Consider the following 13,581-nt stretch of genomic DNA (forward strand, 5'->3'; position numbering starts at 1 on the left):
AGAGCTAATCAGACAATCCAAAGAGAGTCTCTCTCTCTCTCTCTCTCTCTCTCTCTCTCTCTCTCTCTCTCTCTCTCTCTCTCTCCCTCCCTCCCTCCCTCCCTAAAGGCTCCATACACTGGTAGTAACCCCCAGCAATGCTCATAATGTTTAGGATTAAGGAGCAGTGCAGCATAGCTAGGAATACAAAAAACCCCAAATTAAAACTGAAGCCAATCTAATATAGCACAACCAACATTACATGCCATTTTATAACTTGTTACGTGGACATAAATTCCCTTAGCCCTATATTTTCCTCAAAAAATACTCTACTGTTATGAAAAACTAGTATCTTAGTGTTATCATAGCACTGCCATCAGCACCCTGTTTGCTCTCTGGTTATTTGGACTACAATTCCTACAATCTCCAGCCAGTTGTGCTTTTTGGTGAGAGTTTTACAGCGATGCCTCGGGTTACATACGCTTCAGGTTACAGACTCCGCTAACCCAGAAATAGTGCTTCAGGTTAAGAACTTTGCTTCAGGATGAGAACAGAAATCATGCTCCGGCGGCACGGAGGCAGCAGGAGGCCCCATTAGCTAAAGTGGTGCTTCAGGTTAAGAACAGTTTCAGGTTAAGTACGGACCTCCAGAACGAATTAAGTACTTAACCCGAGGTACCACTGTACTAGAAAACATCTAGAAGGCACCAGGTTAGTGAAGGCTGTCATAGCACAACTCCTGGCTTGCTGACCACATGAATCCATAGTGGCGATGTCCACATTTCTGCCTAGTATGTACAGAGTTCAAAAGCGGCAAAAATTTGCTACTAGATGCACATTTTCTAAACTACTGACTTGGTCCATGTGCCCATGAGATCAACAGATGACATTCTGGATCATCTAATGGTTGTAGATGCCCTGTGGACCAGAAACCAAATAAGCATGTGGAATATTGTTGTTTCAGAGCTGAGGATTGGGGAGACAAAGGGAAGGAGGACAAAAATGTGCACACACCATCCAATTGCCAAAATCTCCAACCCCCCCCCCATCTCAGCAGTAATTATATGGAAAATGTGTTATCCAGAGTGCAAAATACTTTTGTAAGACTTCCATTTCATCTTATGACATGAATTTCCTACAAATGAGAGCATTCTCTTATCAAGAATTCTTGTATTTACAGCTTGGTAATTCTTTGAAAGCAACAAACAGATCTGTCTGGCAAAAACTTACTGAACAGTTTTAATATGACAGATTTGGGCACCTGTGAGTAGAGTGAGTAGAGTGAAGACCTCAAAGAAAAAGAGGCATATTCTTCAAGATCTATGCCACAGCAATTGGCAAAAGAGTGATGAACCCTGCTCACTATTAAGGATGGATGCACCTGCTAAATTCAGTTCACTCACTAATTTGCTTTTTTTAAAAGTCCCCACAAAAAAAACCTATCAGGATTTTAGTATGCGTTTTTCATAATATACAGACTTTTGCAAAGCAATTTCTCTCCAATATAATGCTTTCTTTTCACTAATGTGTGCATTTTAATGCATAAAGGTAAAGGTACCCCTGCCAGTACGAGCCAGTCTTGCCAGACTCTAGGGTTTTGTGCTCATCTCACTCTATATGCTGGGAGCCAGCGCTGTCCGCAGACACTTCCGGGTCACGTGGCCAGCGTGACAAGCTGCATCTGGCGAGCCAGCACAGCACATGGAACGCCCTTTACCTTCCCGCTGGTAAGCGGTCCCTATTTATCTACTTGCACCCGGAGGTGCTTTCGAACTGCTAGGTTGGCAGGCACTAGGACCGAACGATGGGAGTGCACCCCGCCGTGGGGGGATCGTATGATCGGCAAGTCTTAGGCGCTGAGGTTTTACCCACAGCACCACCTGTGTCCCTACTTTAATGCATACTTTCCCCTAAATATTAAATGGCAATGTGAATTTCTGTACACAATTTTGGGCTGGAGAACTCCACTGCAACATTTGGAGAAGTGAGAGTTTCAAAGACTAGCTGTGTTTCAGTTCACAGTTAAAATGCCGATTGAACCAAATCCTCCCCACCCCCAATTCCTACTCATTACACAAAAGCTCACCTGTCACTCAGCTATGCTTCTGTGCAGATTCTCATGGGGATTGGGATAGTAAACTGATTTTTTAATTTAAGTAGCAATTTCTACTTGACAGTTTGGTTTGGCTTCATTTATCCCACCACAAAATGGGGAAGCTAGAATAGCTATGCAGTACAGTATGTGTCCTTGCAAAAGTGAGAAAATATTTTATATATATATATATATATATATATATATATATATATATATATATATATATATATATATGAAGCCTTTTTTTTACGGGAGGGCAGCGGGAGGAGGGGATGACAACACTTTTCATAAATGCTGAGCTTAAAACACAACACTTTTGTCAGGGCTTACAAGACAGCTGTCACAGCTTCTGCTCTTGTTAGCTTGGTGTGAGTGACAGACTAGACCCTCTGATTTGTTTTTAAAAGCAGTGCTTATAGAAGACTGAGCTGGGGCACTTTTAGTGACCAGTTCTGTCAGCAATGAAAGGCATCCCTTGCCCAAACATGGATCACTGTGAAAGGCAGGTGTGTTTGTGTGTGTGGGGGGGGGATATCTGTCTATAAAATGAAAGTTGCTCTGAATGGTCAATGCTTGTTCTCACTTATGCAATTGCTCAGGAACTCCAGCTTGACCAACCACTCCAAAAATTATTGCTTAGAACAGGAATGGGAACTGGATCTGCCCAGCAGGCTCAATCCAGACCTCTCCCAATTCCTATGGGCTAGTTTGACATGTGGGCAGAGCATCACAATGACATGAGGTGAAGCATTCTCCTTTGCTCTTGTGGTTTGAAATCAAATTGTGCAGACTAATGAAAGCAGGGAGGTTGCTTTCAAACTGCACAGGCAAAGGAAGTGTTTCTCTTATGCTTCTTTTGTCTGTGTGGTTTGAAATCAAACCACAGGGGCAAATGAAGTGGGGTTTGCAGCAATTGCTGATCAGCTGCTCAATGGCTGCTGCTTTCTTTGCCTGTATGCAATCCAACCATGCAGGCAAATGATTTGCTGTATGTGTCAAGGAACTGTTCAGTACTGACAGCACATCTTGCTTGCCAAGGAACAACCAGGAGTGCACCTCAGGGGTCCTGATTATTCCTTTGCAGCCACCAATTTTCCTTGCCCCACCTAGGATAGATCATGGAGTATCTGGGGGTGATTTGGGGGAAATGACACTGTGGGCTGTATTAGAAACCCCTGCTAGGCCTACAGGTAAATAGATATTTAAACAAATTTGCAATGTATGTTATTTACACTCTTCCAGTTTCTGAAGGTTGCTGCCAAAAGCAGCTGATGTGCACTTAAGACTGCACTCCTAAGCATGTCTCCTCAGCAGTAAATTCCATTGAATTTAGTGAAGCTTACTCCCAGGTAAGTGGGGTTAGGATGACGGTCTTTTTTCTGCTTCTTACTGTGAATTTCAAAAACCAGTAGAATGCATCACTCATTATTGTTCTTTACATATGAAAATAAATTATCCCTTGTTAGCTGTAGATTTTATCTCTGCTCCTCAAAGTCCTAGCCTATTTGTCAAAGTGGGGAGAACCATCTGAATTTGACTGCTAATTCTAAAAACTCATTTTAAAATTAAACTTCTCCTTTTCTTCTCCTCCCACCCTTCCCTGATGCCTGAGTGAGGGGAATGAGATTGTTAAACTAAGGTAGAGAGAGTGGCTACAATATTAACCTCACTTACCTGGGAGTAAGCATCACTGAATTCAAAGAGGCTTATTTCTGACTAGACACGGTTAGGTTTCACGGTCATTAGCTATGAAAGGGAAAATGGAGGGGAGATAATTGATTTGCAAATATCTATTGATGGCTGAAAGGGAAGTAATAGTTCTGCTCTATTCTGCCTTGGCCAGACCACATATGGAATAATGTTTATGGTGCTGGGCTCTACAATTTAAGAAGGATATTGACAAGCTGGAATGTGTTCAGAGAAGGGCAACCAATATGTTCAAGGGTCTGGAAAACTAGTCTTATGAGGAATAGATGAGAGAGGAGAAATGACAGCCATCTTCAAATATCTTAAGGGCTGCCACATGGAAAATGGAACAAGCTCTGGAGGGTAGGACACAATACAACGGATTCAAGTTACAAGAAAGGAGATCCAGAAGAACTTTCTGACAGTAAAAGCTGTTTGACAGTGGAATGGGTTCCCATGGGAGGTTTTTAAGCAGAGGTTAGATGGCCATCTGTCATGGATGCTTTAGTTGAGATTCCTGCATTACAAGACATTGAACTTGATGACCCTTGGGGTCCCTTCCAACTCTACAGTTCCATGATTCTATGAAATATGAATATCCATTGTGTGTTGCATAACATATATTTCTGCATTAGTGAATGAAATGGAACACCTGAGTGAGATCAACTATTTGCTGCAAAACAGAATATACCAGATGAAAGTGCAAATGAATATTGGAACACATTGCAGCATATTTGTCCATCCCTCATCATCTTTATCTTCTCATTTCTGAGCAGCTAAAATGCCAAGGTGGCAGCTAGCTTACTTCTGCAGGTTGGCTTGGGCTCTCTTATGCTCCAGGTTTCATTGGCTTGACAGTGGATGACACGGTAACCTGTGTAGTAGTACCCGGGGTCGCAGATCAACATTAGTTGTGCATTGTACTGGTACTGGGTCTCGTAGATCAGCCTCCATCTACCATGCTCCACAGCAATGCTGCCAATATCAGGGCAGCTAACCGCTGAGCACCAGACATGGAAAGAGAAGAAAACAAAATTACCTGCAAGAAACCAGACCAAAGACCCACCACCACAGCTGAACATTGACCAGTATTGTGACCTGATGAAGCTTACAAGTAAGGCAAAATGGCTGCTTCTGCCACTGTTACTGAGCTCAAATATTTGGCAATGCATGAAAGTAGTTGTGAGTTGGTCACAGAGAGGGATGCTTGGAGGGAGCAAAAGGCAACACATCACAATTAGGATACTGCACCCTCATTCCAACCATTTAATGCTATCCATGTGACACTTGATAGTTTGTCATTGTTTAATGGTTTGTAAGATGCACTGGGAACCTTTTTCTGCCTGAAGTTTGGGTTTGTTTCTTTTTAAGTTCTAAACAAACAAACAAGGAAGATGAAATAGCTAAATGGATGAATAGCTTATTGGAAACTCTGTGATTGGAGGAAATATACATCCAGACCAGATGCTGAGGAGGACAAATGGCAAGGAAGGGTAGGTCTATCAGAGGTAATTAGCCATGCAAACTGAAAAGGGAATCTCCTTATTCTTGAGCACCAGATGATAGGAACAGACTACAAAGGAAGGTTTATGCTTCAAGTCTTCCCAGAGGAATGACTGGCCATTGATGGAAACAGAATGTTGAATTACACAGACCATTTGTTGGATTCAGCAGAGCTCTTGTATTCTTCTTAAATAACGCCACATGTTTAGTTCAACAAACATATAACTCTCAAAAGGGAAACATTACATAAAAGGGGACTTACCCACGCATGGAAGAGGGTTATTGCCATTACTCCACTGCCCGTTTGTCAGGCACTCAATGCTGGATGCTTCCTGGGCTTGAAGGTGGAAACCCTGCTTGCACTGGAAGACTGCTTTGGTGCCCACTGTATACTCCTTGCCAAAAGCGACCCCATTCTTTGGCGCTTTGGGAACTCCGCAGGAGAGGGCTGGGAAGGAAATGGTGAGGTGTGCCATCATTTGCACCTTACACGAGTTTTTTGCTTCTCTAACTGGATTATTCCAAAAGTAGCCCTTCTTGCCTATCCACAACCTCCCACCCCAGAAGCACATGAAGCAGCAATGCTGTGACTGCAAAATTTGGAATAAAAATATAGACCAATGCAAGTGGTAGAGATAATCCACTCCTTCTCCTTACCTCCCCAACAACTTTGACCAATGATTAAGCAGTGGTTCCAAAGAAAGGGGTGGGGCATGAAACAGCTGGCCCCACTTCAGCACCTTATTTGCAGGCAAATAAAAATTAGGGGGCAGCTGTGTTGGTCATGATTCAACCATGAAACAATTTGGGGGCTTGGGGGAAGAGGGAACTTGCAGCTGCAGTGCAGAAGGAGTTTTTCTTTCTTCTTTTCTTTTTCAAAAGGAAAAAAAGGAACTCTCCATAATTACAAGTCCCTCCCTTCAAACAAGAAAAGTACGAATTAAGTAGGTCCACCTGAAAAACAAGCTGAAATTAATTCCCACCCTAGTCCTATTGCTGCCCAAATCATTTTGCCCCATTCTTTTATTTTGCTTTGTGGGTTTCCCCTGCCCCCCCAAAAACCCCACATCCAAATGCCCAAAATGAAGTGAAAGGAGATCTGTCCTATTCCAGATCTGTAAGTAGCGTTGGCAGAACTACACCTGGTTGTATGATGCTTAAGTATCTGGTCTCAAAGGCAAAAAAGAGAGTTCAAGTTCATGACACAAAAATCCAGACCGCGTTCAAATGGACAACAGACAGTAGACAGGAATGGACATCTGGGGAAGAATTCTCAATTCCTCAGTGGGGAGTGTCATATAGGTAGCAAATGACACAAAGTACACTGTAAGGATCTCACAGTGCCATAGCTATGGGGGTGAGGGATGCCAGCTGGGGTTTTTTTTGCCCTATGTTAAACCTCCAGATGAGTGGCATTGAGGTTCCCAGGCTGTGTACATGTGTACACAAATGCATGCATGTGGTATGTCTGCCAAACTGCGTCTCTGACCAGGTTGAAATAAAGCCCAGTTTTTTCACCCCTGGGGTCTCATTCCCTACAGTGGGGCCCCTAGAACAACCCCATCCACTTGAAACAGTGCCAAATGCCCCACTCTTCCTTGGCATAAGGAGAATGAGAGCTGTTTAAACTTAGGATGAAATAAAGTGGCAGCTGGGATAAGGGGGGGGGAGAGGCCTGCACAAATGGATCTCACTGGCCAGCACAAGGGTCATCAGTCGCATTCTGGCTTTGCAATGATAATTGTGTGCATGTCATCTGAGCCACTAAGGAGCTCAGCAAATCCTTTGGCAAGGCCAGGCGTCTAGACGGCTGCTTGTGATGAATACCAATTTCACACAGCGGCAGCAGGAACAGCAGCAAGCACAGCAACAGGCGCCTGGGAATCCTTGCCCCTTCCAGCTCCAGTGCTGTAATCTCTTTAACCTTCAGGTGTTATCTGATCAAAACAATCAGGAGGGCCTGGTATGCAGCTTATCCCCACCTCCCCATACAGTCTATTCCTTTTCTTTTCTTTCAAATCACTTTTCTGCCTGATTCTTCTGAACTTCTGCACACAGACTCTTCTCTCTCTCTTTTTTAGATACTCATTTTGTACATCCTGTCTATGCAAAACATGAGGGCCATTTTCCAATTGCAGGGCAGGACAACTGTGGAGCTGGCCCAGGCAAAGGGCTGTAGCTCAGTGGTACAGCATCTGTTTTGCACGCAGAAGGTCTTAGGTTCAATACGCAAGGGCACCTCTTGCCTGAAACCATGGAAAGGTTAGTGTAGACAATTCTGAGCTAGATGGACCAGTGGTCAGACTCAGCATATGGCAGCTTTCTATGTTTTGAAATATCTGCTCAGAGTTCACACAGCAGACAGCTTACGCTGTCCCTCAGCCCATCTGCTCAGGAGTCAGAGGGGAATTTGCCCCATCCTTATAAATCAAGGAAATACTAGTGTCAGGGCCGGATGGGTGTGTGTGTGGCTGTACCTGAACCCAGACTTAGAACATATATTCTCCAGCTCAGCATCCCTCAGTCAAAGCTTGAAGCCCAAATTGCAGCAGACCACTTTGTTATTCATGCAAGGGCAGCTGACTGGCGTGAATTAGGGAAGCTTTTAAATGCAAACTGTATAAAATTTCTCCCCCATCCCTAACAGTACTGGCCGAAGCCAGGAGCCATCAACACATACCCTTATTCCTTTCTGTACACAAGCTATACAGGTGTTGAACACTACATGCAAATATCTGTATAAGTGGACAGCCCAGGTATTTGTGTATGCTGTTTAATATACATACATGAAACCATAGTGCAAAACTATCAGGATGATGATGCTCAGCTTGGTCTCTCAGCTTGAACTTCAAAACTAGGAACTAGTGCCTGAGCTTGCTTTTTCCTTCTCCCCCCCTCCCCCCTCATTTTTTCCCTTTCTCCCTCCTCCCTTCCAGTCCCTGAGGGCATGAGCTGTCTTATCACTGATATTTGTAAGCGGCTTTGGAAAGCATATTTTCACCTTAAGAGCAAGGGTAAAATGCTTTAGATATATAAACGGTATAAATATTGTGGTGCCTTATATAGAGAGAGAGAGAAAGAGAGAGAGAGAGAGAGAGAGAGAGAGAGAGAATGATAATGCTATTAGCTTGTTATAATAAAGGCTTTCCTCAAGTTGTTACAGCAGCCCAAATGCTTTTCCTTTTTTTAAAAAACCCCCCAGCAATGGTGTTCTGAAATCTGAATTCCAAACCATTCCCCACTCCCCCAACCCACCAAAAGTCAAAATGAATGATCACAATTTTACTTGACTGCAGAGATTTTGGCCCCTCTTGAGTTATTTGCTCCATAACTGTGATATTCCACACTTTAATTAACCATCTTTTAACATCTGGCATGCTTGCTTCTATTGCCCTGCATAGCTTCCAGTTGGATGATCTCCACTAATTCTATGTCAATATACAACCTAGTTAGTCTGAGTGCAGGCCTGTCCAGACCAGCTGCAGCTCACCAAAAAGTTCATTAAGCCACTAAAGGCGGCACTTGACTTCCATCCACTTCACTTCTACCACAGATGGTCAGGCAGAAATGGACTCTGCTACTGGTTCGTCAGAGAAGGTGGAGGCACCCCTTTGGCATCAAAATGACATCCCAGTTTGCAAAATTTGGCAGAATGTGGTATGATGAGTCTTTGTTTACATGCAGCAGAGAAAGCTGGTTTTTCAGGATGGTAATAAATTTCCCATCTGCTCCTTCACGATACCCAGCAGAGAGTACTGCTCTCCAGGAGTGATGTAAAAGCAGACCAAAATATATGGCTTTTTGAGGGGAGAAGCTAGAGATGGTATTTTCCTCTGAAAGAGATCCTGCAGTCTTCAACTGGGAGACACCTGCTTGCATAGTGGTATTTGTAACTGTGATGTGCTAAGGAAATGAATCAGGAAGCAGGACATAGATTTGGAAGTGCCAACAAGCTACTAGCAAACTCCAAAAAAACAGAGAAAGTTGTTGAGCCAGGAGGCACTGGCTTCTATGTTTTCCATGTTTTGACTACTTTTCCATGTGCAGTGTAAGCTCTTGAAAAAGACATAAGGGAACTGCTAGGAAGGGTAAGTGGGCTGGCTGGCAGCAGGCAGCTCCTCTTGGCTCATTTCAAACCAAGTGTGGGTTAAATAGATAATTCAGGCTCCATGGAGCCAAGGAGCTCAGCCCTCACTGATCCTACTCCATACCAGAATGAAGCACATTGACTCTCAAAAGAAAAATAGAAAAGGTTTCTGTCTATTCAACACTGAGAGTGAATGAATTTATATTCCATGGCAAGTGGTGTCTATTTATTCCTTCGGCTACATCAGCCTACTTTCAAACCTGGAGCCCTCCAGAGGTTGTTGGACTCCAACTTCCATCAGCCCCAGTCAGGATGGCCAATGGTCAGATATGATGGAAGGCATCAGGATCTGGGGAGGCTGAGGCCAATTGGAATAGAGTAGTTGCTTTGGGTCCCCACTGTGGAAGGACGTGTGGATTCAGAATTGGCCTCCACAGTCACTTATGGACTCATTGTTAAAACCGTGTTTATGGAAGGCAATCTTACTCGGCTACGAGTAATCGCCAAAGAAGAAGAAGAGGCCCATTACATATAAATATGTATTTTGAAATGGCTTTCTAAATGTAGCAATTGATAGAGAATTGGAAAGAAGCCTGCAAATTACTAGCCCACCAAGAGGCTAGTAGCCAGCATGCTGGCTATGGCAGAGGAGAAACTCAGTCCTCCTTGGTCTGGAAGAGGGAGGGAGTCCACCTGTGTTTTCATGCTGGTTCTGGGGAAAGGGACTTTTTCCTCTCTATGGCTATCCCAGAAAGCAAGTTGGCTGGTGACTGAACAACCTTCCTTCCTTCCTTCCTTCCTTCCTTCCTTCCTTCCTTCCTTCCTTCCTTCCTTCCTTCCTTCCTTCCTTCCTTCCTTCCTTCCACCAAGACAGAACATTCACTCACATCAAATCCCAAGCGCTTCCTTGCATGTAGATCATTTAGCCACAAACAAATGCAATGCCTTGTGACTTTACTGTGCTGTGACAGTGAGGTACACACTTCACAGCAAAACTGCCAAGGTAAATCACAAATCCAGAGAAACCTGGAAAGAGTTTTCAAGTAAGCAGCAAAAGTGACCGCTTTTGATTTTTTTAAAAAATCTTTTTATAACGTCTCAGGAGCTGGCATTATTCAATGGAATGTGCCCTTTCAGGGCAGTCAGTGCTTTGGGGATGGTGGGATGATAATTGCTGCACATTATCACTTGGCTGCCCTGGGTTCCAGCAGCTAAAAATCAGCTGGCTCTTCATTTCAGAAGACACTGATAATTAATTCCTGCTTTCACAGGTGGAGATGTGCTCGCACCGGTGGGTTTTTTAACATGTTGCTCCCAGTGGGATTTGAAAGAGTTGCAGTTACCATGGTAACCCCAGCCTAGTGCTGAGTAGGCCGCACCGCCCAATTCTGCTGCTCCACTCAAAACTAGCTGCTTTCATCCCGCTTCTGTTAGACTGGGCTCTCTCCTTTTTCAGTGAGAAGGAGGTACTGTAAGATTCTTGCAGCGATGCCCTACTTAGACTACTGGTGGATATTTAGTCAGAAACACTTGATTAAAGATCTGATAATCCAGTTTTTCTTGTGTGACAATGGATTTTGCTGATCTAGCAGAAACTCTTTTTGAATTCCCTTGAACTTCCCTGTAGATTTTGCTCAAGGAGGAACTTTCAAATTCATGTTGACTCCCATTTGGGGGGCCAGGGGAAGCTGCGGATGACTGAGAGGTGGTTGGATCTTTCTTCCTCTTGGAAAATTCCATTAGGCTGATTGCTCCTTTTGGGGGGCTTCCCTCAAAATGTTTCATGTGAGGAAAACAACCGAAGTTTGCTTTAGATTGGGATTGTAACTTGAGAGACTGGTGAGAACTTGAGACAGCCTTGAGAAATATCACTCTCCTGTCTCCTGGTTGTTGTTGTTGTTGTTTTTACTTCTGGCCTTAAGTTTAGTCAGCCAAACCATGGTTTATTAAACCAATATTTGTTTGATCTTCTGGACCCTATCCAGTAGCTTAACTATGGTTTGTTTACTGTCAACAAACCACAGGCTGAAGCCATAGTTTGTTGGAGGCTTATGAACCGGGGTTTGTTTTAACTATAGCTTAGTGTTACATGTGAACCTAGGACATTTCCTTAAACATGGCTTGTTTGGCGACCCCACCCCAAATGGTCTTTAAACTATAAAAGCATGGAGCAAGAACAAGCCAAGCTTTAGAGAAGAAACCATGTTTTGTTTAGTCACGTTTAGGACAACTCATTATTAACCCATGACTAAACAAACCACAACTTAAACAAAGCATGGCTTAGTGTTACACACAAACACAGCAATTGTGGCAGAGAAAATGGGACGGTAGGCTGAAGCAAATGGTCTCATATCACCTGAGGCTGAATCACTGCTGAAGCTAAGCAGCTGTGGATCTGAAGGATCCCCTGGGTAGGTGGCCACTTGGAGTGTAAGAGCAGAATATTACTAACAATATTGCGACAAGAAGGAAAAAAATGGGAAGACGAAAAGTGGAAACCATCATTTTACTTGAATTGCAAGTCCAAGAAAAAGAGATGTGGTCACCTTTGGACACCTTCAACAAGATAACTCTTGTGCTTCAGACCTCTAATTTATGCAATATAACAGCCCATTTTTCCCCACTCCAAAAATATACCGTATGTAGAGCAGGGTAAATCATAAGCCTAAATAAACAATAGAAATAATGCGTTCATTTCACAGCTCCTACCTTGGCACAGAGGAATGGCTTCATTCCAGCGGAAGTAACCCTGTGGGTGCCTTGAACACGTCGCAAAGCTGTGACCAACAAGGCGGTAGCCAGCATCACAACCGAACTGGATGGTGCTTCCTGGCTGCAAACCAGTGTGGCTGAGGATGGAACCATGGGCAGGAGGTGGAGGGAGGCTGCAATAAGGGGCTAGACAAGGGGGAAAGGAAGAAAACACACCCACAAGAGCGTGAGAAAAACATGAATTGCTCTTGCTCACATATACATCAATATTGCTACACAGAAGCTGGATTCAGATGACCCCACCTGCAGGCACTGAAAAAATGCCACAGGCTGGCCCTGCCTCCTATGTATTCAGCAGATGTGTGAAAGGTCTCTGTACATTGGTACACACATAGATATCCTTTTGATGGTTGCCAAACATGCTGATGGCAGAGGGTGTGGTCACTGGATGCCTTGGGGTCAGGGAATGGCATAGCTCATGGGGTCACACAACCCCCTGAACCCTTAGAACACACATAACTGTGTTGTCCAGAACAATTTCTTTAGTTTAGTTTAGTTTTCAAAGCCCTTTAGTATCTTGATTGCTTGTCACTGAACTGTACCCAACACATCCAGATATGTATTTATTTCTGCCCCACCCTCCAGTCCGAAAGGAACCCCCAGCTTGTTTACAAGAGGTAATAAAAATAAAATTAACAACTGCTCAGACCATTAAATTCAAGCAATTAAAGTCACTGTATCAACCATAAAACCAGTAAAAAATAATAATGCAGATATCTGGCATCTGTATCAACAATGCAATGATGTTAGGAAGTGTGGCAGCACAAATTACAGCTGCGGCCGAACATTTATTATAAATGTCAGGAAATGTACCAGTAGAGGAGATCCTCAGCTGTGGGGGCTAAATGCAGCTCTCTAGACCTCTCTAATTAGCCCTCAGTGAGTTCTTTTTCCTGGATGGAATGTGTCCTTGAACTCTGAACATGCCTCTTGCATCATGCCTTGATGGAGGATGGAAAGATTGGTGTGGGTCTGGAGAAACCTTTGATTTTTGCATGGCTGAAATGTAGCTCATTGCACAAAGGTATGTCACATTCCTTGATCTGCCTTATTTTTGCCCTGGCCCCACCTACTACTGCCATGTCCCGTTCCTCCGTCCCATGAAGAACGAGGGCTGAAAAAGATTCCCCACCTTTGAGATGTATGCTGAACATTTTGGAGGAAGGAAGTCAAAAGTGTATGTTAAGATCACCAGATTAATCTGGACTGGTGCAATGTAAGGAAGGGAAAGGTGTGGAGTATGAAGAGAGGAGGAATATGGGATAGATCTTTCCACATTATAGTTAGTTGATTTCTGATTTTCACTTCTCCCAGCACATCTCCCTGTAACATGTACCGTAGCTTGGGCTTCATTGTTTGTTTCAACAGACACCACAATGCGAGGAAGAGAAAGGAGAAGGAAATGAGAAATGTACTGGTTTGCTAGCTAGCATTTAGTTATTAGCTTCAACAACTAGTG

General features: G+C 43.7%; 1 protein-coding gene across 9 annotated transcripts in view; it reads right to left on the reverse strand.

Annotated features, from left to right (window-relative positions):
• Positions 1–13,581, reverse strand: part of CSMD2 (CUB and Sushi multiple domains 2) — a 489,690-nt gene that overhangs the window by 41,623 nt on the left and 434,486 nt on the right. For all 9 annotated transcript variants that reach the window (XM_081921160.1, XM_081921159.1, XM_081921158.1 and 6 more), the window contains 3 exons: positions 12,060–12,248; positions 5,526–5,711; positions 4,566–4,760 (listed from right to left, as the gene is read on the reverse strand). In XM_081921160.1, coding sequence (XP_081777286.1) covers positions 4,566–4,760; positions 5,526–5,711; positions 12,060–12,248 — 570 coding nt within the window. The remainder of the gene's footprint in view (positions 1–4,565; positions 4,761–5,525; positions 5,712–12,059; positions 12,249–13,581) is intronic.

This window comes from Podarcis melisellensis (assembly GCF_964234715.1).
Source record: "Podarcis melisellensis genome assembly, chromosome: 8".
In the NCBI taxonomy this organism is placed as follows: Eukaryota; Metazoa; Chordata; class Lepidosauria; order Squamata; family Lacertidae; genus Podarcis; species Podarcis melisellensis.